This window comes from Pristiophorus japonicus, chromosome 8, assembly GCF_044704955.1.
Source record: "Pristiophorus japonicus isolate sPriJap1 chromosome 8, sPriJap1.hap1, whole genome shotgun sequence".
In the NCBI taxonomy this organism is placed as follows: Eukaryota; Metazoa; Chordata; class Chondrichthyes; family Pristiophoridae; genus Pristiophorus; species Pristiophorus japonicus.
In genome coordinates, this window is record NC_091984.1 from 133859330 (window position 1) to 133883406 (window position 24077).

Below are 24077 nucleotides of genomic sequence, written 5' to 3' on the forward strand. Positions count from 1 at the left end.
TTTTTCAGTTCTACAAAAATCTTCACTTGCTCCATTCTAAGTTAGTTTGGAATACGTTTTCACTGTGGAAACTTTGAAATCAGGCGTCAGTGGCCGGACACGTCCCCTTTTGAAAAAAAAATTCTGTTCCAAAGTAGAACTGTTCTACCTGACTAGAACTGCAGAAAAAAAAATGTGGAGAATTGCGATTTCTAAGATAGTCCGTTCTCCACCAATTGCTCCTAAAAATCAGGCGCAAATCATGTGGAAACTTGGGCCCATTATGCTTATCTATATTAATGTTATGAACAAAACTAGTATTATTTTAAATTCTAATATTCGAGCATCATCTTCAAGGGTAAAGACTGATACAAAGTACTCATTTAATATTTCCACCATACTTAGTGAGTCCTTTGTAACCTGTTCTTGAACTCCCTTCAGTGGCCCAATACAGTCTTTGATAGTTCTCTGACTCTTCACATAACTAAAAAAGCTCTTCCCATTACGGCCACAGTTGTCTACAATCCTTTTTTCCGTTAGCCTTTTTGCTGATCTAATAGCAGCCTTTGTTTTCTTTAGTTGTTGATTGTATTCAACCCTGTTTATTTGAGTGTTAAATATCTTCAATTTATAGAAACATTTCTGTTTATGTCTTCTTTGCCTTTGTACATAGGGAGTCAGCCACCTTTCATACCACATTTCCTCCTTTTGATTTTGGGTACATGTTTGTTTTCCACATTTTTAATCTCGTTCTTCAAAACTTTCCATTTATATTCAATATCGGTTGAATCACCACCAAGGAGGGTTAGCCAATTTACCCGTTCCAAGTCATCTGCCATTTCGGAGAAATTTGTTCTCAGTACCTTTAGTTCTTCATGTGTGACCTCAAGTGAGCGGTGGCCTGGACTACATGATGGGGTATCAGTCACCTTGTGTTTCCTTGCACAGTTCCCAGATGTGGGCACTTTCCAGCAGGATTTAATGAATAATCAGTGAGGAATGGCTGATTTAATTCCACCTTCTATTGCTTGTTGGTTGATACTGAGGCTAATTATAAAGCTCCATTGCTGCCTTGATCAGATCAGCTGACTGACGACTGATCATAGTTTGCATCCAGATTTCCCCGTCCTTGTGGTTCACAACTTCAATGCATTTACCCACTGAGCCACCGGAGGAGCCAGAGCTGTTTTATCTATTTGAGTCGGTACAGTAATGGTCCTGTTACTGGACTAGTAATCCACACAATGCCACTTAAAATCTGACCATAGCAGTTTGAGAATTTGAACTCTGTTTAAAAAAATCTGGAAATAAAAAGTTATCAGTAAAAGTGATCATGATGAAGCTGTTGGATTGTCGTTAAAAAGGCAACATGTTCACTTGTGCTTTAGGGAAGGAAACCTGCCATCCTTACCTAGTGTGGCCTATAGATGACTCCAGTCCCATACGAACATGGTTGACTCTTGACTGCCCTCTGAAGTGCCCCCGAGCAAGTCAGTCAATTGTATCAAACCGCAACTGCAACGGTTCAAGGCGGCGGCCCATCACCACTTTCTCAGGGCAACCAGGGATGGGCAATAACTACTGGCCTCGCCAGTGCTATCTACATCCTGAGAATGAATAAACTCAGTGCAATAATCAACTCCAAACTTTTAGTACATAGGGCATTTAAAACTCAACATTTTGCTTCACGCCACATCAACTCAGTGTACCTAAATCTCAGTGCATCACTTGTGGTGGCCTCAATAATTATCAACCAGCCATTTTAAGTCGTGATTATTTTTTGCTAATTTTGCTAATCATAAAATTTCTGCTCCGACTGCAATCCTGGGTCCAACAAAGAGCTCTGATGGCATCACTGTTTTGTCGACAGTACAGTAAATAACTTAACATGTTGAGGCTTCCATTCAATGAAGAGTACTTTTTATTGTTTGCTCAGGACGTGTTTAATTTGTAATTTAATTGGCTAGACCTTGGAAAGTGATCATTACCAAATGGTCCATCCTTCTCTGTCACATGCACGTTGTGTTGGTTTTCTCAGCTTTAACTCATTAAAAAATAGTTTAAAATTCTAACAATTAAATAACTGACACAACATTTTGTTTTGGCATTGTGTTTGACTAGTGACAGAGTTGAAAGGATGGTTCACATTTGCTTTCCTTTAGTTAATTAGAGCTTTCTTATTTGGGGGTATGGAGAATCAGAAAGACTTAAGTGGCCCTAAATTAATTCTGGTGATGTTCATTTCACCCGCCATTGGAATTTCATACTGTTACCGAAAATCGGTCATTTGTTGACTTGATTTGAAGTTAATGGCCCTGAAATTCCGATGTCCTAGTTCCGGAAGAAATTCCTACGGACCTGGGAAGACGTCAGAAAAGCCGGTTTCCAGCGCGCAATGCGCATTCACTGAAAACCGACATTTCTGATCTGTCAAGTTTTTGGTCTTGACAGAGATGGCCGCATCGCGGGAGCGAGAACACTTGCGGGGTAAGATTTCCGATATTTACGAATATTTTGTCCTGCAAATGTCCTTTAAAATCCTGTGCCTGAAAAAGCAGGTGTATAGCCTACTTTTACAGGAGCAAGTGGTTAAAAATACACATACAAATAAAAAATAAAGTTATAAAATCACTTTTTATGTTTACAAACCCTCCCTACGTTTATTTTAAGTGTTAATAAAAAATTTTTTTATTAAAGTCGGAAAACTCTCTCTTTTAACAACTTTAATTTAAATGCATGTTAATTGTGTACTTTACTTTCTATTTTTAAATGGTTTTTAAGTGTTCGGGGGTGAGGGGGGCTCTCATTCATTCGTACTTACGGAACTCCTATTGCTATGAATGAGAAACTATACTGTACCTGATTGGCTGCTGTCACTAGATCCCAACCTGTGCACGTCCCCGCGTGCACGAGCTGCGCGCGCAGTCACCTCTGGGCCTCAGGCTCGGAAATTTGGACAGTTGCAGCAGTAGCAGGTAAGTGCATATCTTTTTTTAGGTCGTTTCCCCGCGGGAAGAGGTCGAATGGAATTTCAGGGCCGTTATCTCCGTTTTGTGAAGAGATTGTTGAGGCCATGAGAAAATGTTTCGGTTGCATCATATTTCAATAAATATACCCTTTTGGATTCAGCCTTGGCTCATTATCCTTTGCCCATCAAGCACAGCTAGAAGTAAATTAATGGTTTGCAGATGGCTTTTCTTAGCAGCCAAAGCTATATTAAAGGATGACCGAGCAACATGACAAAGATGCCTTGTGTTGTGATGATGATGTACTGTACCACAATGACTCAGTAAACCGTTGTCATGAGGTGACATGTGAAATGGTATATGTACAGTAGTTTTGAATGTTACTCAACTTCTGGCAGTTCATTCTTCAGCTTCATTTTCTTTTTCTTTATTGCCTCCAGACTCTTGGCCAACGCAGTGGAATCAGTTCTGGACAGGTTCATTGCTTCAAACCTCTTGTAGCCAGTATTTCATTGGCTGTTGCAACAGAGCCAGCTGACACACGTGTTTAGAATGCCTAGCCACAGAATATGCAAAAAAATGTTTAGTGAAACATGGTTATTCCAAAAGTTTTGATGGTACCATACTGTTAGTAGGAATGGTTACATATTTTGCTGCAGTCATATGAATTCAGATCAAACTTTATTTTATTTTCCCTTTGCATCAAGCTGCACAAGTGTATGAATAAATAATGTTTAAACTCTAATTGAAGGGATGTGCACTGTATGACTTTTGGGGGTGGGTGGTGGAATTATTTCTTGTTCAGGATCAATACAGGTGGGAGTAGAGAGACAAGAGTGGTATATTTTGGCTTCTACTTGAGCTTGAGGCCCCCATTAAGGGAGTTGTTGTCTGTTTTCACCATAAAATGTGTTTTGACACTTTCTTATCCATTGGTGCTGTAATCATCTTTTCTTCGGCTAATACTGGTTGAAACCTGGGTATTAGCCAACTGACACTTGCCCTCGTTGGTTCAGCTGCAGTTGATTGATCGCTGTCTTTGTGAACATTGCAGCTCCTTGGTTTTCAAATTTTGTGCTGAGCATCCTTAATTATTCCCATTGTTCGAAACCCACAAGTTTTGCTTCTCGAGTGCTGCAACATGAAACACATTTGCAAGTGTGAAGCATTCTTTTGGCTTAACGCAAGGGCATAATACGATTTATTTTATTGGCAGCATATTGCTGGTTTTATTAAAAATAACACTTTTATTATATCGAGCCTTGCGTTGAGTGCAAAAGAAGCTTCACACTTCAAAATTTGGAACTTCTGATTGTAAGATTAAATTCGAGGATGCTGCTGTTTGCCTTAGCGCTGGCAGAAGCTAGGATATTGCCACAGAAGTTGTAGAACTTAGGTTGCAAAGATTGCAAGAGGATCGTGCATGCAAGCGAAGCAGTCTTCGGAGACGACGGCCATTGTCTTAACCTGATGTCTATCAACATGCTTAAGCTCTTGTAACTAAATAGGATTTGACGTTAATGGTCACTAAATAGTGAAATACAGGGTTGCAATAAGTAGCTTTTGCCAGCAAGATGTACCAGTTATGATCCCAGCATTCAGTTTTGCATTAGCTTATTTTTTTGCTTTAATCAAGTGTCATGGAGGCTGGGGTGGAGGCATGAGCATTTTTTCCGAAAAGCAAGGACATTATAAATGAATGATTTGTTTCTTTCAGAAATGGGATTTCAATTTCGGAAAAGAAAGATCTGATGGTGGTTAAGAAGGAACCTCTTCTCTTTGTCCAACGAGCATGTCAACCACCAGTTAATAAGACTGAATCACTTAGGTGAGTAGAAAGCAGCTAGTAGATGGAAACTATCAAAAGTTCTCTGTTCATACAGCAACAACAACTTGTATTTATATAGTGCCTTTAACGTAGTAAAACATCCCAAGGCGCTACACAGGAGTGTTTTAATACAAATAAATTTGACACCGAGCCACATAAGAAGAAATTACAGTAGATGACCAAAAGCTTTGTCAAAGAGGTAGGTTAAAGGAGGAAAGAGGGGGAGAGAGGTGGAGACGTTTAGGAAAGGAGTTCCAGAGCTTGGGGCCCAGGCAGTTGAAGGCACGGTCACTAATGGTTCAGCAGTTATAATCAGGGATGCTCAAGAGGGCAGAATTTGAGGAGCGCAGACATTTTAGGGGCAGGGGGGTTGTGAGGTTGAAGGAGATTACAGAGATGGTATGGGAGAGGCCATGGAGGGATTTGTAAACATAGATGAGAATTTTGAAATCGAGTAATGCAAATGCTAATTGCTTTTTTTATTTTTTGGGGTAGCTTTTTGGACAAGAATAGATATACATGTAATGGGCCCAAGTTTCGGCCTCAGTTGCTCCTGATTTTTTGGAGCAACTGGTGTAGAACGGAGTATCTTAGAAATTCAAATTCTCGGCATTTAGTTTGCTCCAGTTCTAGTCAGTTAGAACAGTTGCACTTTGGAACAGAATTTTTTTTTCAAAACGGGGTGTGTCCGGCCACTTCCGCCTGTTTTCAAAGTTTTGGCAGTGAAAACTTACTCCAAACTAACTTAGAATGGAGTAAGTGAAGATTTTTGTACGCTCGAAAAAACCTTGTCTACACTTTAGAAAATCAGGCGTAGGTTACAAATTAGGTGTAGGGAACGAGGTGGGGGGGGGGAGGGGGGGAAGGGAAGTCATTAAATTCTACAATCAATCCTTAGTTATACTTATACAAATATTATATAAATAAATCCAACCTGAATGAAAATTTATAAGCAAAGAAAAGATTAAATAAACCATGTTCCTACCTGTGTGAAACAGCAGCAGCCTTCGAGCTGCTGTGCTTCAGTCAGGCCTTTCATGTTGGAGACAAGCAGAGATGTGGCGTCAGTGTCTCGATGGCAGCCCCAACAGCGGCAGCAAACAGCCTTCGAGCTGAGCTGATGTGCTGTAGGCAGGCCTTCATTCTGTTAGTGGCTGGCCAGTAGCCGAAGGATCAACACCGGAGGCATGCAGCTTTTCAAGGGGTTGAGGCCATTCGGCCATGGGATAGGAGCGGCGTCAGTGGCTGTCCGGCAGCCGAAGGATCAACACCGGACGCACGCAGCTTTTCAAGGGGGTTGAGGCCATTCGGCCATGGGATAGGAGCGGCGTCAGTGGCTCGACGGCAGCCGAGTCCTTTTAAAAATGGCCGAGTGCCAATGTTTGTTTGACGCTGCGCGTGCGCGTCGGAGCGTGCACGCACGCGCAGGGTTGCCGGCACCACGTTGGCTCATTTAAATTGGACCCGCCCCCCACTACTTACAGAATCGGCGCGAGTGTTTGGCTCCACCCTCCGCTGTGAAGAGCGCGCCGCGCCAAGCTGAGATTGAGCTCCGAGGAGCCGGAGAATATCGAAGTTTTTTTATAGCGCACTTTTAGGCGCGAAGAACAGGCATCCAGCTTGGAGGTGCGCCGTTTTCGGCGCGGGCCAAAACTTGGGGCCTATGTGTAGTGTATTTTTATATCTGCAAGTCATAACTATCAATGAAATGAGTATTTATTTCTACAGTGTTTCAATTGCACTTTGACTGCCCTTCCCCATTCTCAAAGCTTCATGTAAGAGGGAGCTCTGTAGGAGCATCATTCCTCCCAAGTGAATTTTAAAATGAAGCTGTGTTCTTCATGTTTAATTGTTCCACAGGTGAATTTTGTGGTCGGGATAGAATAGTATATTTAAATGCCATCCTTAAATGGCAGGGGAAATACTTTGAATTGTAGTGGACAAAAATACATTGTTTTGATCACTCATGGATTTGAATGCAGACTTGGCTAGGGATTAAATTCGTCTTTCAAACTGTCATGCCTTGGATCAAGAGTCAGACCAGATACTGCAAGCTCAAAGTAAGTGTGACTGCAGTCCTTTATTACAGATCTCAGAGTGCCTCTCCAGCCTGTGAGGCCTCCTTCTATTCCGGTGCTCCCAAGGGATTGTGGAATCCCTTGGGACTCCAGGGGATAAGCCCTCTGGTGGTTAGACATGGTAATTACAGGTTTACATACATAACACAAACCTATAAGGGTCTGATGGATGATGATTTGGGGAAATGATAGCCCAGTTCCTATAACAGTGAATACACTCCAAAAGTACTTCATTGGCTGCAAAGCGTTTTGAGACGTCCGGTGGTCGTGAAAGGCGCTATATAAATACAAGTCTTTCTTTTCTTTTATCCCCTTATGAACAGATAGCTACCCACAGTTTGCTATTAAAAGCAGTTTCAGTCAAGGATGTTTGGATGTAAGCAGCAGAAAATTAACTAGCTGCTCATGGGAGTGGGAATTGGGGATTGTTTTACTGAGTTTGGAGTAGGGACATGAAGACTTTGCACCTCGTCTTTGTACCAGACCTGGGCGTGCTTTATGCTGACTTTTAAAAGTAGTAAAGGAAGTCTATTCCCGTGTATAGATGAACAAAAGATGTAGTCTAATTCACTCCTCCCACTTGTGTCAGAGTAAGCTGATTTCAATATTTCATATTTGACCATAAATTAGCTAAGCGTGGGAATGCAAGAGTGAAGTCAGCTTCACCCACCCACATTGCAGATGGCTTTGGCAGGGCATTAGAATGCTCTTCTGTTTGCAAGTGTTGTGTTTTAATAAAAACATGTTTTAATTGGGAGCTTCACATTCTGAGTCTTGAGCTCACAGACTGATGGAACTTAAAGCATAGAAGGAGGCCATTTGGCTCATCCTGCCTTTGCAGATGCTGTTCCACTGGAACAATCTACTTGAGTCTTGTGTCCCTTTTTATATTTCTTCCTGTTCTTCACTCCCTGATTCATTTTATTTTATAGCTGCCCTGGCTCCCAGTTGAACAATACCAAAATAATATGGCCTACAGCTCCTTTATTGCTATAGAACCCAAGAGGAATGGGTTCTGGGATTTTGAGGGGTAATTAATGGCTACCTGTATGCAATAACACCTACCCCAAGAAAGCATTACCTCTGTGGAGCTTAACTGCAATTTTCCAGTTTTTGTCTGTATAGGTAATCCTCTCTGCCGGTGCCTGCCGAGACACTTCATAGTCCCAAACACTGAGAAGTTCATGAAAGGAACAAATTAAGTCTTCAGTGACCTACCAACAATTTTTACCCATGTTCAAGTCTTGGCCATTGGACTTAACTGTAAATGTACATTGAATATGGAGTGTAGCAACATGGTGAATAATTATATTTTACGGCTAGAAAAAAGTCAACAGAGCTAAACTGTACACCTCCAAGCCAAACTATATACCTGTAGGCTGTCGGTATATTAAGTGTTTTATTGATGAGGGCTAGGCACACACAACTTGAGCAAAAAAAACTTTAAAAAAAAAATCCTTCAAGATCCCTACATCTGATTCTTTATTATCAAGTGAATTTGCAGTTGAATCTAGTTAATGAAACTAAGATCATCCATTTTAACCACACGTTGCTTCAACAGCCCCCAGATTGACTGTTCAGTCATAACTTGTGGATAAGAACATAAGAATTCGGAGCAGGAGCAGGAGCAGGTATTTTGGGCCCTCAAGCCTGCTCCCTCATTCAATAAGATCATGGCTGATCTTCGACCTCAACTCCGCTTTTCAGCCCTATTCCCACATCCCTTGGTTCCTCTGGAGTCCAAAAATCTATCCCTCAACCTTGAATACTCTCAACAACTGAGCATCCACAGCACTTTAGGGCAGAGAATTCCAAAGATTCACAACCCTCTGAGTAAAGAAATTCCTCCTCATCTCATCTTAAAAGTCTAGCCCCTTATCCTGAGATTATGCCCCGAGTTCTAGACTCTTGAGCCAGGGGAAGCAATCTTTCAGCATTTATTCTGTCAGTCCCCCACAGAATATTATATGAGAGCTGGTGCAGGAGGGCGATGGCAGTGAAGAGTGACGTCATCAAGGTCCAGGTCGGTGATTGGAGCGTGGGCAGATACAGCAAGAGCGGCAAGAGACTGTGGAGCCCAGGAGAGGCGTGATTTCGGGGCCAGGGGCCCAGGGGCAGCACGGGCCAGCCCACACTGCGATATGTGTGCGCACTAGGCCTGTGCAGCAGAGCAGGTCTCCAGTCATCTTGGAGAATCCTTGCCACTGGACCAAAACCTAGCTCTGCCAAGCCCAGTGGTGGCTGGTGTGCAATGGCCACCACACGTTAAACAAAAACCACGCACAGGCATCTTCCACCCTTCAGGATGTAGTTCGGGATCTGGAACATTATGTCCTTCATTGAAACACCTGTGAACTCATCCTTTTTTGGCGTGGAAGCAAGTCATCCTCGTTTCGAGGGACTGCCTATGATGATATGTTTCAGTGAGATCATCTCTCATTCTTCTAAATTCCAGCGAGTATAGGCCCAATCTACTCAATCTCTCCTCATGGGACAACTCTCTCATCCCAGGAATCAATCTAATGAACCTTCGCTTCCTTAAATAAGGAGACCAAAACTGCACAGTACTCCAGGTGTGGTCTCACCTTCCCGACCCGACCTGTGAGGGAACAAGACTGGCAGCAGCGAGGCTAAAAGCAGCGAGCAGCCAGCCGCTGCAGGGAGCAGCGCGAGCAGGTAAGGGAAGGCGACAAAGGAGAACAGGGCAATTTGACATCACAGGAAGGCAGGGAAGTGATTGGCTGGTGAGTTTTTCTCTTTCTTTTTTTGCTTTAAATTAAGGGCCGGGATTAATAACTAACTCTAATTAATTAAATACATTAGATATGGCAGGGCAGACGATGTGTCACTGCTGTAACGTGGTGCTGGTGGACGCCATAGAGGTCCACGGCGATCACATCTGCAGCAAGTGTCTGCAGCTCGAGGGGGGAGAGTTACCTGGATGCCACAATCCAGGAGCTAGTCACACCAATTAGAGTAATTAATTCAAATTCGATCCATGGTCAGGGATAGGAGGGTGTGACTGTGAGTGAGGAAGGTATGGAGACTTGGCATGGCGGGATGGAGGAGCCTCAGCAGTTGGTCTTGTCCAACAGGTTCTGGGCTCTTACTCCCTGTGTGGACGAGAACAGGGACTGCAGGGAGGATGAGCAAACTGACCACAGCACAGTATTACAGGGGGCCATTCAAGTCGGGGGAGTAAAAAGAAACGTTGTAGTGGTAGGGGACAGTACAATTAGGGGGATAGATACGGTTCTCTGCAGCCAAGAGCATGAGTCCTGAAGGCTGTGTTACCTACCCGGTGCCAGGGTTACAATGTGGCAAAGACTAGGGGGGGGGGGGGGGGGGCCATAGGATTGGGAAACTTTTAAAAGCCAGCAAAGATCAACCAAGAAAATAATAGAGAAGAAAGCTAGATTATGAAAGTAAACTAGCACTAAATATAAAAACAAATAGTAAGAGTTTCTCTGGGTACATAAAAAGGAAAAGAATGGCTAAAGTAAATGTTGGTCCCCAAAAGGATGAGACTGGGGAATTAATGATGAAAAACGAAAATGGCAGAGACATTGAACAAATATTTTGTATCGGTCTTCATGGTAGAAGACACTAAAAACATCCCAATAGTGGATAATCAAGGGGCAAAAGGGAACAAGGAACCATCACTATCACTAATGAAGTAGTACTCGGTAAAATAATGGGACCAAAGGCGGACAAGTCCCCAGAACCTGATGGCGTACATCCAGGGGTCTTAAAAGAAGTGGTTGCAGAGATGGTGGATGCATTGGTTGCAATCTACCAAAATTCCCTAGATTCTGGAGCGGTCCCAGCAGATTGGAAAACCGCAAATGTAACACTCCTATTTAAAAAAAAAAGGAGGCAGACAAAAAGCAGGAAACTATAGACCAGTTAGCCCAACATCTGTCATTGGGAAAATGCTGGAGTCCATTATTAAGGAAGCAACAGCAGGACATTTAGAAAATGATCATGCAGTCAAGCGGAGACAGCATGGTTTTATGAAAGGAAAATCATGTTTGACAAATTTGCTGGAGTTCTTTGAGGATGTAGCGAACAGGTTGGATAAAGGGGAACCAGTAGATGTCGTAAATTTGGATTTCCAGAAGGCATGCGATAAGGTGCCACATAAAAGGTTACTGCACAAGATAAGAGCTCACGGGGTTGGTGGTAATATATTAGCATGGATGGAGGATTGGCGAACTAACATAAAACAGAGAGTCGGGATAAATGGGTCATTTTAAGGTTGGCAAACTGTAACTAGTGGGGTGCCACAGGGATCAGTGCTGGAGTTTCAACTATTGACAATCTATATTAATGACTTGGATGAAGGAACCAAGTGTAATGTAGCCAAATTTGCTGATGATACAAAGATAGGTGGGAAAACAAGTTTGTGAGGAGGGCACAAAGAATCTGCAAAGGGATATAGATAGGCTAAGTGAGTGGGCAAAAATTTGGCAGATGGAGTATAATGTGGGAAAATGTCTTGGTAGGAAAAATAAAAAGCAAATTATTATTTAAATGAAGAGAGATTACAAAATACTGCGGTACAGAGGGATCTTCTACACTAAACTCAAAAAGTTAGCATGCAGGTGCAGCAAGTAAGTAGGAAAGCAAATGGAATGTTGGTCTTTATTGCAAGGGTGATGAGGTATAAAAGTGAAGAAGTTCTGCTGCAACTGAGACCACACCTGGAGTACTGCGTACAGTATTGGTCTCTTATTTAAGGAGGGATATACTTGCATTGGAGGCAGTTCAGAGAAGGTTCACGAGGTTGATTCCTGAGATGAAGGGGTTGTCATATGAAGAAAGGTTGAGCAGGTTGTGCCTATACTCATTGGAGTTTAGAAGACTTGAGAGGTGATCTTATTGAAACGTATAAGATTCTGAGGGGGCTTGACAGGTTGAATGCAAAGAGGCTGTTTCCTCTCGTGGGAGAATCTAGAACTAGGGGACATAGTCTCAGAATAAGGGGTCGCTCATTTAAAACGGAAATGAGGAAGAATTTCTTCTCTAAGGGTCGTGAATCTTTGGAATTCTCTATCCCAGAGAGCTGTGGAGGCTGGGTCATTGAATAAATTTAAGGTGGAGATGGATAGATTTTTGAAGGATAAGGGAGTCGAGGGTTATGTGGAGTGGGCAGGGAAGTGGAGTTGAGGCCAAGATCAGATCAGCCATGATCTTATTGAATGGTGGAGCAGGCTTGAGGAGCCAGATGGCCTACTCCTGCTCCTATTTCTTATGTTCTTATTAATTACTGTAAGTTCCTAACTCTCATTAACCCCTTGGTTCCCCACTATTTTTGTTTTTTTTGTATCTTCTACTGTGAAGATGCACACTATATTTGTTTAAAGTCTCTGCCATCTCCTTGTCCCCCAATATGATTCCTCCTGTCTCAGCCTCGTAAGGGACCAATGCTTACTTTTGCTATTCTCATCCAAATCAGTGCTCCAGTGACTGTGAACCCACTCCTCATTGAACATTTTCTCCATTATTTTGGTTCAGGCTAGCAGATGAACTCCGTGGATGGGTCCATCGACATGAAGTAGTTCGAGTCAAGTTGAGGAAAGGATCCAAGATGCATCATAAAATACGAACTGTGTTGGTATGTACTTAATTTCTTATTTATTTCAATAAAAATTCAATTCTGTGTGTCGATATTTGTAGGTTGAGAAACAATTAGAAATCCCAGGAGTAAAACAAATATTAAATTTACTGGCGCAGATGTCATCTGCCACTCATTTGTGGAGTAATGTTTGAGCAGTTGGGATTGGTGGGCATGGGAGAGGATTTCTGGAGTTGTGTAAGCATTGTGTTGCAAGAGAGGCAAAAAGTCCCAACATTTCTGGGTACTTCCTGCATTCATCTCAAAGAAAAGGTAAGATTCAGGTTTGAATCTTCTGTTGGCATGAAATGTTAAAGCCCTTTGTTAGGTTTTTGGGCCTTTTCTGCCCCTTTTACTCAAGATCGTGCAGTTTCTGCATTTTAGATAATATGAGTCTCTGCTCCTTGTGGTTTGCTGAACGTCTTCACTGGCCCTGACGCTTAGCTAAATTTCTGATAGCATGTCCAGGATAATGAACAGAAAACCTTTGTGTAAATTGCTTTAGCTTCTGGATCTATCCTGTGCCTACACAGGAACTTCATTCCATCTTGAAAAAATGACAGAGCATCACAATATCCATCCTCGTTGTAGATTTGAGTAAATGTATTGATTGAACAAGAAAATATTTAACAGTAATGTAACATAATGTAGATTCAGTCATAGCAGGTATCTTCACCAGATTTTCAAAATAAAAGTAAGGTAATGTATGTATGCAGTTATTATACTTTCCAACTGGGAGCTAACTGGAGCTCTGAAGATTCTCTGTTTTTAAACTTTTTTGAGTTATTATTGTAATTATTGTTGTATTGTTAAAACCAAGGAAGAGGCATATAAATTGGCTAGAAAAAGCAACAAACCTGAGGACTGGGAGAAATTTAAAATTCAACAGAGGAGGACTAAGGGTTTAGTTAAGAGGGGGAAAATAGAGTACGAGAGGAAGCTTGCAGGGAACATAAAAACTGACTGCAAAAGCTTCTATAAATATGTGAAGAGAAAAAGATTAGTGAAGACAAACGTAGGTCCCTTGCAGTCAGATTCAGGTGAATTTATAATGGGGAACAAAGAAGTGGCAGACCAATTGAACCAATACTTCGGTTCTGTCTTCACGAAGGAAGACACAAATAACCTTCCGAATGTACTAGGGGACAGTGGGTCTAGTGAGAAGGAGGAACTGAAGGATATCCTTATTAGGCGGGAAATTGTGTTCGGGAAATTGATGGGATTGAAGGCCGATAAATCCCCGGGGCATGATAGTCTGCATCCCAGAGTACTTAAGGAAGTGGCCCTAGAAATAGTGGATGCATTGGTGATCATTTTCCAACAGTGTATTGACTCTGGATCAGTTCCTATGGACTGTAGGATAGCTAATGTAACACCACTTTTTAAAAAAGGAGGGAGAGAGAAAACGGGTAATTACAGACAGGTTAGCCTGACATCAGTAGTGGGGAAAATGTTGGAATCAATCTTAAAGGATGAAATAGCAGCGCATTTGGAAAGCAGTGACAGGATCGGTCCAAGTCAGCATGGATTTATGAAAGGGAAATCATGCTTGACGAATCTTCTGGAATTTTTTAAGGATGTAACTAGCAGAGTAGACAAGGGAGAACCAGTGGATGTGGTGTATTTGGACTTTCAAAAGGCTTTTGACAAGGTCCCGCACAAGAGTTTTGTGTGAAAAATCAAAGCACATGGTATTGGGGGTAATGTACTGACGTGGATAGAGAACTGGTTGGCAGTCAGGAAGCAGCGAGTCGGGATAAAGGGTCCTTTTCAGAATGGCAGGCAGTGAATAGTAGAGTGCCGCAAGGCTCAGTGCTGGGACCCCAGCTCTTTACAATATACATTAACGATTTAGATGAAGGATTTGAGTGTAATATCTCCAAGTTTGCAGATGACACTAAACTGGGTGGCAGTGTGAGCTGTGAGGAGGACGCTGAGTGGCTGCAGGGTGAGTTGGACAGGTTAGGTGAGTGGGCAAATGCATGGCAGATGTGGATAAATGTGAGGTTATCCATTTTGGGGACAAAAACACGAAGGCAGAATGTTATCTGAATGGCGGCAGATTAGGAAAAGGGGAGGTGCAACGAGACCTGGGTATCAATCATTGAAAGTTGGCATGCAGGTACAGCAGGTGGTGAAGAAGGCAAATGGTATGTTGGCCTTCATAGCTCGGGGATTTGAGTATAGGAGCGGGGAGGTCTTACTGCAGTTGTCCAGGGCCTTGGTGAGGCCTCACCTGGAATATTGTGTTCAGTTTTGGTCTCCTAATCTGAAGAAGGACACTCTTGCTATTGAGGGAATGCAGCGAAGGTTCACCAGACTGATTCCTGGGATGGCTGGACTGACATATGAGGAGAGACTGGATCAACTGGACCTTTATTCACTGGAGTTTAGAAAGATGAGAGGGGACCTCATAGAAATGTATAAGATTCTGACGGGACTAGACAGGTTAAATGCGGGAAGAAAGTTCCCGATGTTGGGGAAGTCCAGAATCAGGGGACATAGTGTTAGGATAAGGGGTAGGTCATTTAGGACTGAGTTGAGGAGAAACTTCTTCACTCAGAGAATTGGTAACCTGTGGAGTTCCCTGCCGCAGAGTTGTTGATGCCAGTTCATTGGATATATTCAAGAGAGAGTTAGATATGGCCCTTACGGCTAAAGGGATCAAGGGGTATGGAGAGAAAGCAGGAAAGGGGTACTGAGGGAATGATCAGCTATGATCTTATTGAATGGCGGTGCAGGCTCAAAGGGCCGAATGGCCTACTCCTGCACCTATTTTCTATGTTTCTATGTCATTGGACGGAAGGGACAGCAAGTAAATCAAACAAAGGAAAAATACTTTGTTTTTGTTCGACTTTTAAATGCCTTTTAATTTGATCATCGTATACATCATTCAGTACATTTCACGTGCTTGTGTTGATTGAAATCTATAGTTGTTTATACTTATAGGATTTTAGTGCTTGACCATTATTTTATGAGGAAATTAGTAGTATCCAGTCAATAGTTGCCATGTTTTCATTGAATCTGAGACTCGGCAAACACAGCAAAAAGATTTAAAGTGCAATCAATGACTGTGTAAACCAAATCACCGCAACGAATGTTACTGACTTATAATGTGCTGTCAGAGTAGTGCTGGTGAGTACTGATTTGGGAATACATAAATAAAACACAAAGTGCTTCTATGCAAAATGCTGATATTAGAAGTACTGGTGTAAAGAGAACATGCAGAGCAGCTGTTGAAGTTCAGTGAGTGTTGAGCAGGTCTGTTCAGTCATACAATACACATTGGGATTGGCTATACCAATCAGTTGGTTTTAATCGTCATTTGAGCTGCTGATTAAATTTGTAAACAATTTCAAGTATTAGCCAAGAGTGGCGGATGCTTTCATTAAAACTTAAGACATAAGAACATAAGAAATAGGAGTAGGCCATTTGGCCCCTCAAGCCTGCTCCGCCATTCAATAAGATCATGGTTGATCTGATCATGGACTCAGCTCCACTTCCCCGCCCACTCCCCATAACCCTTTACTCCCTTATCGCTCAAATATCTGTCTATCTCTGCCTTAAATATATTCAATGACCCAGCCTCCACAGCTCTCTGGGGCAGAGAATTCCATTGATTTACAATCCTCAGAGAAGAAATTCCTCCTCATCTCAGTTTTAAATTGGCGGCCCCTTATTCTAAGACTATGTCCCCTCGTTTTAGTTTCCCCTATGAGTGGAAATATCCTCGCTGCATCCACCTTGTCGAGCCCCCTCATTATCTTATAAGTTTCAATAAAATCACCTCTCATTCTTCTGAATGTGTATAGGCCCAACCTACTCAACCTATCCTCATAAGTCAACCCCCTCATGTCTGGAATCAATCTCGTGAACCTTCTCTGAACAGCCTCCAATGCAAGTATATCTGTCCTTAAATACAGAGACCAAAACTGTACGCAGTACTCGAGGTGTGTGTGGCCTCACCAATATCCTGTACAGTTGTAGTAGGACTTCTCTGCTTATATACTCTATACCCCTAGCAATAAAGGCCAGCATTCTATTTTCCTTCCTGATCACTTGCTGTACCTGCATACTAACTTTTTGTGCTTCATGCACAAGGACCCCCAGGTCTCTCTGTACTGCAGCATTTTGCAATTTTTTTTTCCATTTAAATTATAATTTGCTTTTCTATTATTTCTACCAAAGTGGATAACCTCACATTTTCCCACATTATGGGCCCAAGTTTCCACATGATTTGTGCCTGATTTTTAGGAGCAACTGGTGGAGAACGGACTATTTTAGAAATTGCAATTCTCCACATTTTTTTTTCTGCAGTTCTAGTGAGGTAGAACAGTTCTACTTTAGAACAGAATTTTTTCTTCAAAAGGGGGCCTGATTTCAAAGTTTCCACAGTGAAAACGTACTCCAAACTAAAGTAGAATGGAGCAAGTGAAGATTTTTGTAGAACTGAAAAAACCTGTTCTACACATTAAAAAATCAGGTTACAAATTAGTCGTCCAGAACGAGGTGGGGGGGAAAGGGAACTCATTAAATTCGACAATAAATCCTTATTTATACTTCTACAAATATTATACAAATAAATCCAACCTGAATAAACATTTATAAGGAAAGAAAAGATTAAATAAACCATCTTCCTACCTGTGTGAAAGTGCTTCAGCCATCGTTTGATGGAAACCGCCGTTTGTTGCCGCGCAGGGGAGGGAGGGGAAGGAGACAGCGGCTTGTTGCCGTGGAGAGAGGGGAAGGAGACAGCGGCTTGTTGCCGCGCAGAGGAGGGAGGGGATATAGACAGCGGCTTGTTGCCGTGGAGGGAGGGGAGGGAGGGGAAGGAGACAGCGGCTTGTTGCCGTGGAGGGAGGGGAGGGAGGGGAAGGAGACAGCGGCTTGTTGCCGCGCAGAGGAGGGAGGGGAAGGAGACAGCGGCTTGTTGCCGGGGAGGGAGGGGAGGGAGGGGAAGGAGACAGCGGCTTGTTGCCGTGGAGAGAGGGGAGGGAGGGGAAGGAGACAGCGGCTTGTTGCCGCGCAGGGGAGGGGAGGGAGGGGAAGGAGACAGCGGCTTGTTGCCGCGCAGGGGAGGGGAGGAAGGGGAAGGAGACAGCCGTTTGTTGCCGCGGAGGGGAGGGAGGGGAAGGAGACAGCGGCTTGTTGCCGCGCAGGGGAGGGGAGGAAGGGGAAGGAGACAGCCGTTTGTTGCCGCGGAGGGGAGGGAGGGGAAAGAGACAGCGGCTTGTTGCCGTGGAGGGAGGGGAGGGAGGGGAAGGAGACAGCGGCTTGTTGCCGTGGAGGGAGGGGAGGGAGAGGAAGGAGACAGCGGCTTGTTGCCGCGCAGAGGAGGGAGGGGAAGGAGACAGCGGCTTGTTGCCGGGGAGGGAGGGGAGGGAGGGGAAGGAGACAGCGGCTTGTTGCCGTGGAGGGAGGGGAGGGAGGGGAAGGAGACAGCGGCTTGTTGCCGCGCAGGGGAGGGGAGGAAGGGGAAGGAGACAGCCGTTTGTTGCCGCGGAGGGGAGGGAGGGGGAGGAAACCGCCGTTTGTTGCCGTGGAGGGTGAGGAGGGGAAGGAGACAGTGAGAAGGGAAGCCTCAGTGCTGATGTGCTGATGGCAATGTGATTTTATTAAAAAATGTTCAAAAATTAAACAGCTACAAAGAACTACAAAAATGGCCGAGTGCCAATGGTTTTTTTCACACTGAGCATGCGCGAACACTCCAACGCGCACGCGCAGCGTTGCCGGCAGGAAAAAAACTAATTTAAATAGTACCCGCCCCCTCCCACTTACAAAATCGGTGCGAGTGTAGGCTCCACCCCCCTGGGCGCCGCGCCAAACAGACAAGGAGCTGCAAAGCGCTCGAGAATAGCGCGTTTTTTTTCTGGCGCCGTTTTAGGCGCGAAAAACGGGCGCCCAGCTCGGAGGGGCGCCCGTTTTTTATCCTGTGGAAACTTGGGCCCTATACTCCATCTGCCAAATTTTTGCTCACTCACTCAGCCTGTCTATATACCTTGGCAGATTTTTTGTTTCCTCCTCACAACTTGCTTTCCCACCCATCTTTGTATCAAAGAAACATAGAAAATAGGTGCAGGAGTAGGCCATTCTGCCCTTGGAGCCTGCACCACCATTCAATAAGATCATGGCTGATCATTCACCTCAGTACCCCTTTCCTGCTTTCTCTTCATACCCCTTGATCCCTTTAGCTGTAAGGGCCATATCTAACTCCCTCTTGAATACATCCAATGAACTGGCATCAACAATTCTCTGCGGCAGGGAATTCCACAGGTAAACAACTCTCTGAGTGAAGAAGTTTCTCCTCATCTCAGTCTAAATGGCTTACCCCTTATCCTAAGACTATGTTCCCTGGTTCTGGACTTCCCCAACATCGGGAACATTCTTCCTCCATCTAATCTGTCCAGTCCCGTCAGAATTTTATATGTTTCTATGAGATCCCTTCTCATCCTTCTAAACTCCAGTGAATACAGGCCCAGTTGATCCAGTCTCTCCTCATATGTCAGTCCTGCCATCCCGGGAATCAGTCTGGTGAACCTTCGCTACACACCCTCAATAGCAAGAACAGCAAACTTGGCTACATGACACTCGAACCCTTCATCCAAGTCATTAATATAGATTGTAAACAGTTGAGGACCCAGCACCAATCCCTGCGGCACCCAACTAGTCACTGTTTGCCAACCGGAAAATTACCCATTTATCCCGACTCTCTTTTTTTTTTAGTTAGCTAATCCTCTAAACATGCTGATATATTATCCTCAACCCTGTGAGCTTTAATCTTGTGCAGTAACTTCTTATGTGGCACCTTATCAAATGCCTTCTGGAAATCCAAATGCACCACATCCACTGGTTCCGCCTTATCCACCCTGCTCGTTACATCCTCAAAGAACACCAGCAAATTTGTCAAATATGATTTCCTTTACATAAAACCATGCTGACTCTGCTTGATTGAATCATGTTTTTCCAAATGTCCCGCTACTGCTTCTTTAATAATGGACTCCAGCATTTTCCCAACGACAGATGTTAGGCTAACTGGTCGATAGTTTCCTGCTTTTTGTCTGCCTCCTTTTTTAAATAGGAGCATTACATTTGCGGTTTTCCAATCTGCTGGGACCACCCCAGAATCCAGGGAATTTTGATAGATTACAACCAATGCATCCACTATCTCTGCAGCCACTTCTCTTAAGACCCTAGGATGTAAGCCATCAGATCCAGGGTACTTGTCTGCCTTTCGTCCCATTATTTTACCTAGTACTACTTCATTAGTAATAGTGATTGTCTTAAGTTTCTCCCTCCCAATAACCCCTTGATTATCCACTATTGGGATGTTTTTAGTGTCTTCTACCGTGAAGACCGATACAAAATATTTGTTCAGTGTCTCTGCCATTTCCTTGTTCCCCATTATTAATTCCCCAGTCTCATACTCTAGGGGGCCAACATTTAATTTAGCCACTCTTTACCTTTTTATGTACCTGTAGAAACTCTTACTATCTCTTTTTATTTTTCGTGCTAGGTTTCTTTCATAATCTATCTTCCCTCTCTTAATAATTTTTGTAGTCGTTCTCTGCTGGCCTTTAAATGTTTTCCAATCCTCTGGTCTCCCACTCGTCCTGACTACATTGTATGCCTTTGTTTTCAATTTGCTACCCTCCCTTATTTCCTTAGTTAGCCACGGATGGTTATCCCTTCTCTTACAGTCTTTCCTTCTATTTTCCCAGTCCACTTTAGCCAACTCTGTCCTCATACCTTTGTCGTCTTCTTTTATTTAAGCTTAGGACCCTGGTTTGAGAACTAACTTTCTCACCCTCCAACTGAATTTGAAATGCAACCATATCATGGTCACTCATTCTGATATGATCTTTTGTAACCCGATCATCTGCCTCATTACACAGTATTAGATCTAAGATAGCCTGCTCCCTGGTTGGTTCTGCAACGTACTGTTCAAGAAAACTATCCCGGATAGTTCCATGAACTCTTCCTCAAGGCTACCCTGGTCAATTTGCTTTTTCCAATCAATATGAAGGTTAAAATTGCCCATGATTATTGCTGTTCCTTTATTACAAGCCTGCATTATTTCTTTATTTATACACAGTCCAATAGTGTAGCTACTGTTAGGGGGGGCTATAGACTATGCCCACCAATGACTTTTTCCCTTTATTATTTCTTATCTCCACCCAAACTGATTCAACATCTTGATCCTCTGAGCCAATATCGTTTATCAATAATGCACTGATCCCATCCTTTATTAACAGTGCTACCCCACCTCCTTTTCCTTTCTGTCTGTCCTTCCAAATTGTCAAATACCACTGAATATTTAGTTCCCAGTCCTGTTCACCTTGCAACCATGTCTCTGTAATGGCTATCAGATCATACTCATTTGTATCTATTTGTGCCGTCAACTCATCTATTTTGTTACGAATGCTATGTGCATTTAGACAAAGAGCTTTTAAATTTGTTACCTTTTTTCCTGCTTGTTTCCTCTGTCCTTCAAACTCACTTTCTACATTTTTGCTTTCTAATTCCAGCTTTACTCCCATCCCAACTGAATCTATTATCAGGTTCCCATCCCCCTGCCAAGCTAGTTTAACCCCCCCCCCCACTGCCACGAGGATATTGGTCCCAGCTCTGTTGAGGTGCAACCCGTCCGGCTTTTCCTTTTAAATGTGTTATTTCTAGTCATACATATATAATATATGTGTTTTTTAAAGTCTGTCATTCCTTATCCCATCCATTCCTTTGATCCAGATTCCTTTGATGCAAGCCGTTCCTTAAACTAGTCACCTGGTCATTTAGCTAGGAGTCCTCAGCAAATTTTGCAATCTACTAGAAATGCTCTATTTCCTATAATTAATAAAAATCGCAGAACAGATCTTTGTCCAGGATCGTAAGCTTCAACAACTCTTAGATATCATCAAAGGCAGTCCCTCGGAATCGAGGAAGACTTGCTTCCACTCTAAAAATGAGTCCTTAGGTGGCTGAATAGTCCAATGCGAGAACCACAGTCCCTGTTACAGGTGGGACAGATAGTCGTTGAGGGAAAGGGTGGGTGGGACAGGTTTGCTGCACGCTCCTTCCGCTGACTGCGCTTGGTTTCTGCATGCTCTCAGCGATGAGACTCGAGGTGCTCAGCACCCTCCCCGATGCCCTTCCTCCACTTAGGGCGGTCTTTGGCTAGGGACTCCCAGGTGTTAGTGGGGATGTTGCACTTTATCGGGGAGGCTTTGAGGGTGTCCTTATTACATTGCCTCTGCCCACCTTTGGCTCATTTGCCGTGAAGGCGTTCCGAGTAGAGCGCTTGCTTTGGGAGACTCGTGTCTGGCATGTGAACAATGTGACCTGCCCAGCGGAACTGATCAAGTGTGGTCAGTGCTTCAATGCTGGGGATGTTGGCCTGGTCGAGAACGCTAACGTTGGTGCATCTGTCCTCCCAGGGTATTGTAGGATCTTGTGGAGACATCGTTGGTGGTATTTCTCCAGGGACTTGAGGTGTCTACTGTACATGGTCCATTTCTCTGAACCATACAGGAAGGCGGGTATTACTACAGCCCTGTAGACCATGAGCTTGGTGGCAGATTTGAGGGCATGGTCTTCAAGCGCTCTTTTCCTCAGGCGGTCGAAGGCTGCACTGGCGCACTGGAGGCAGTATTGAATCTCGTCGTCAATGCCTGCTCTTGTGATAAGAGGCTCCCAAGGTATGGGAAATGGTCCACGTTGTCCAGAGCCGCACCGTGGATGTTGATGATTGGAGGGCAGTGCTGTGCAGCGAGGACAGGCTGGTGGAGGACCTTTGCCGTACAGATGTTTAGCGTAAGGCCCATGCTTTCGTATGCCTCAGTAAATACGTTGACTGTGACTTGGACTTCAGCCTCAGCATGTGCGCAGACGCAGGAGTCGTCCGCGTACTGTAACTCGATAACAGAGGCTGGGATGGTATTGGACCTGGCCTGGAGACGAAGAAGATTGAACAGGTTACCACTGATTCTGTAGTTTAGTTCCGCCTCAATGAATTTCGAGCTCGGCATGATGATGAGCTCTTTTTCCGTCGCCATCGTCTCCGTGCCCATTTGTTTGGCTCGGTGTCTCCCCCCCCCTGCCCCTCACAGCTGACCTTTCTCCCGTTTTCAGAATTCACGTTCTACCTGGATCCCTCCATCTGGCCTCTTACCCTCTCTAGATCTTTTCATTGTGAACTGCCGGCATGACATCGGCCGTCTCAATTTCTCTGCTCCCCTCACTTCAACCTGGCTCCCTCTGAACTTGCAGCACTCCGTTCTCTCATATCCAACCCCAACTTTGTCATTAAACCTGCTGACAAAGGTTGCGCTGTTGTTGTTTGGCGAACCTCTACCTTGCGGAGGCTAAACGACAATTGCCTTGACACCTCCTCATACCTCCTCCTGGACCATGACCCCACTATCGAACATCAAGCCATTGTTTCCTAGACCGTCACTGACCTCATTTCCTCTGAAGGTCTTCTCTCCACGGCCATCAACCTCATAGTTCCCTAACCCCGCACTGCCCGCTTCTACCACCTTCCCAAGATCCACAAACAGGACTGACCTAGTCGACCTATCGTTTTAGCCTGTTCTTGCCCCATGGAACTGATTTCTTCCCCTCGACTTTTTTTTTCCTCCCCTTGTCCAGTCTCTTCTCACCTACATCCATGACTATTCCGACCCCCTCTGACACTTTAAGAATTTCCAGTTTCCTGGCCCCAACCGTCTCCTTTTCACTATGGACGTGCAATCCCTCTACGCCTCCATCCTCCACCAGGACGGCCTTGAACTTCTTCCTTGAACTGAGACCAAACCACCACCAGCACCACCACCCTCCTCGCCTGGCTGAACTTGTTCTCACATTGAACAACTTCTCCTTTGACTCCAATCACTTCCTCCAAATTAAAGGTGTTGCTATGGGAACCTGCATGGGTCCTTGCTATGCCTGCCTTTTCATGGGATATGTGGATCATTCTTTGTTCAAGTCCTACTCATTGATGACTATCGGTGCTGTTTCCTGCTCTCGCCCTAAACTCTCAAATTTCACTCACTTTGCTTCCAATTTTCACCCTTCCCTCATCTTCACATGGTCCATCTCTGACTCTTCCCTTCCCTTCCTCGACTTCTCTATCTCCATTTTTGGAGTAGGCTATCGACAAATATCCATTATAAAGCCCACTGACTCCCGCACTTCCTAGTTACCTACACTTCCTCCCACCCCGCTTCTTGTAAGGATTCTCTTCCATTCTCCCAGTTTCTCCATCTCCGTCGCATCTGGCCTAATGATGCCACCTTCCATACTAGTGCTTCCGATATGTCTTCCTTTTTCCTCTCTGCTGTGGTTGACACAGCCCTCGACTGTGTCCGTTCTATTTCCAGCACTTCTGCTTTCACCTCTTTCCCTCCCTCCCAGAACCATGATAGGATTCCCCTTGTCCTCACCTTTCACCCCACCAGCCTCCACGTTCGACAGATCATCTTCTGCCATTTCCGCCACCTGCAGTGTGATCCCACCACCAAACACAACTTCTCCTCCCTTCTCCTTTCAGCATTCTGAAGGGACTGCTCCCTCCGCGACACCCTGGTCCACTCTTCAATCATCCCCAACAGCCC

At 44.2% G+C, this 24077-nt stretch overlaps 2 protein-coding genes across 2 annotated transcripts in view; both read left to right on the top strand.

The window, feature by feature from the left end:
• Positions 1-24077, top strand: part of LOC139269165 (cyclic AMP-dependent transcription factor ATF-6 alpha-like) — a 686031-nt gene that overhangs the window by 56932 nt on the left and 605022 nt on the right. The window lies entirely within an intron of this gene.
• The window catches only part of LOC139268751 (cyclic AMP-dependent transcription factor ATF-6 alpha-like), a 287425-nt gene continuing 268010 nt past the window's right edge, over positions 4663-24077 (top strand). Inside the window, exons 1-2 of the mRNA XM_070887405.1 lie at positions 4663-4773; positions 12369-12468. Of these exons, the coding sequence (XP_070743506.1) occupies positions 4697-4773; positions 12369-12468 (177 nt within the window). The 5' untranslated portion in view covers positions 4663-4696. The remainder of the gene's footprint in view (positions 4774-12368; positions 12469-24077) is intronic.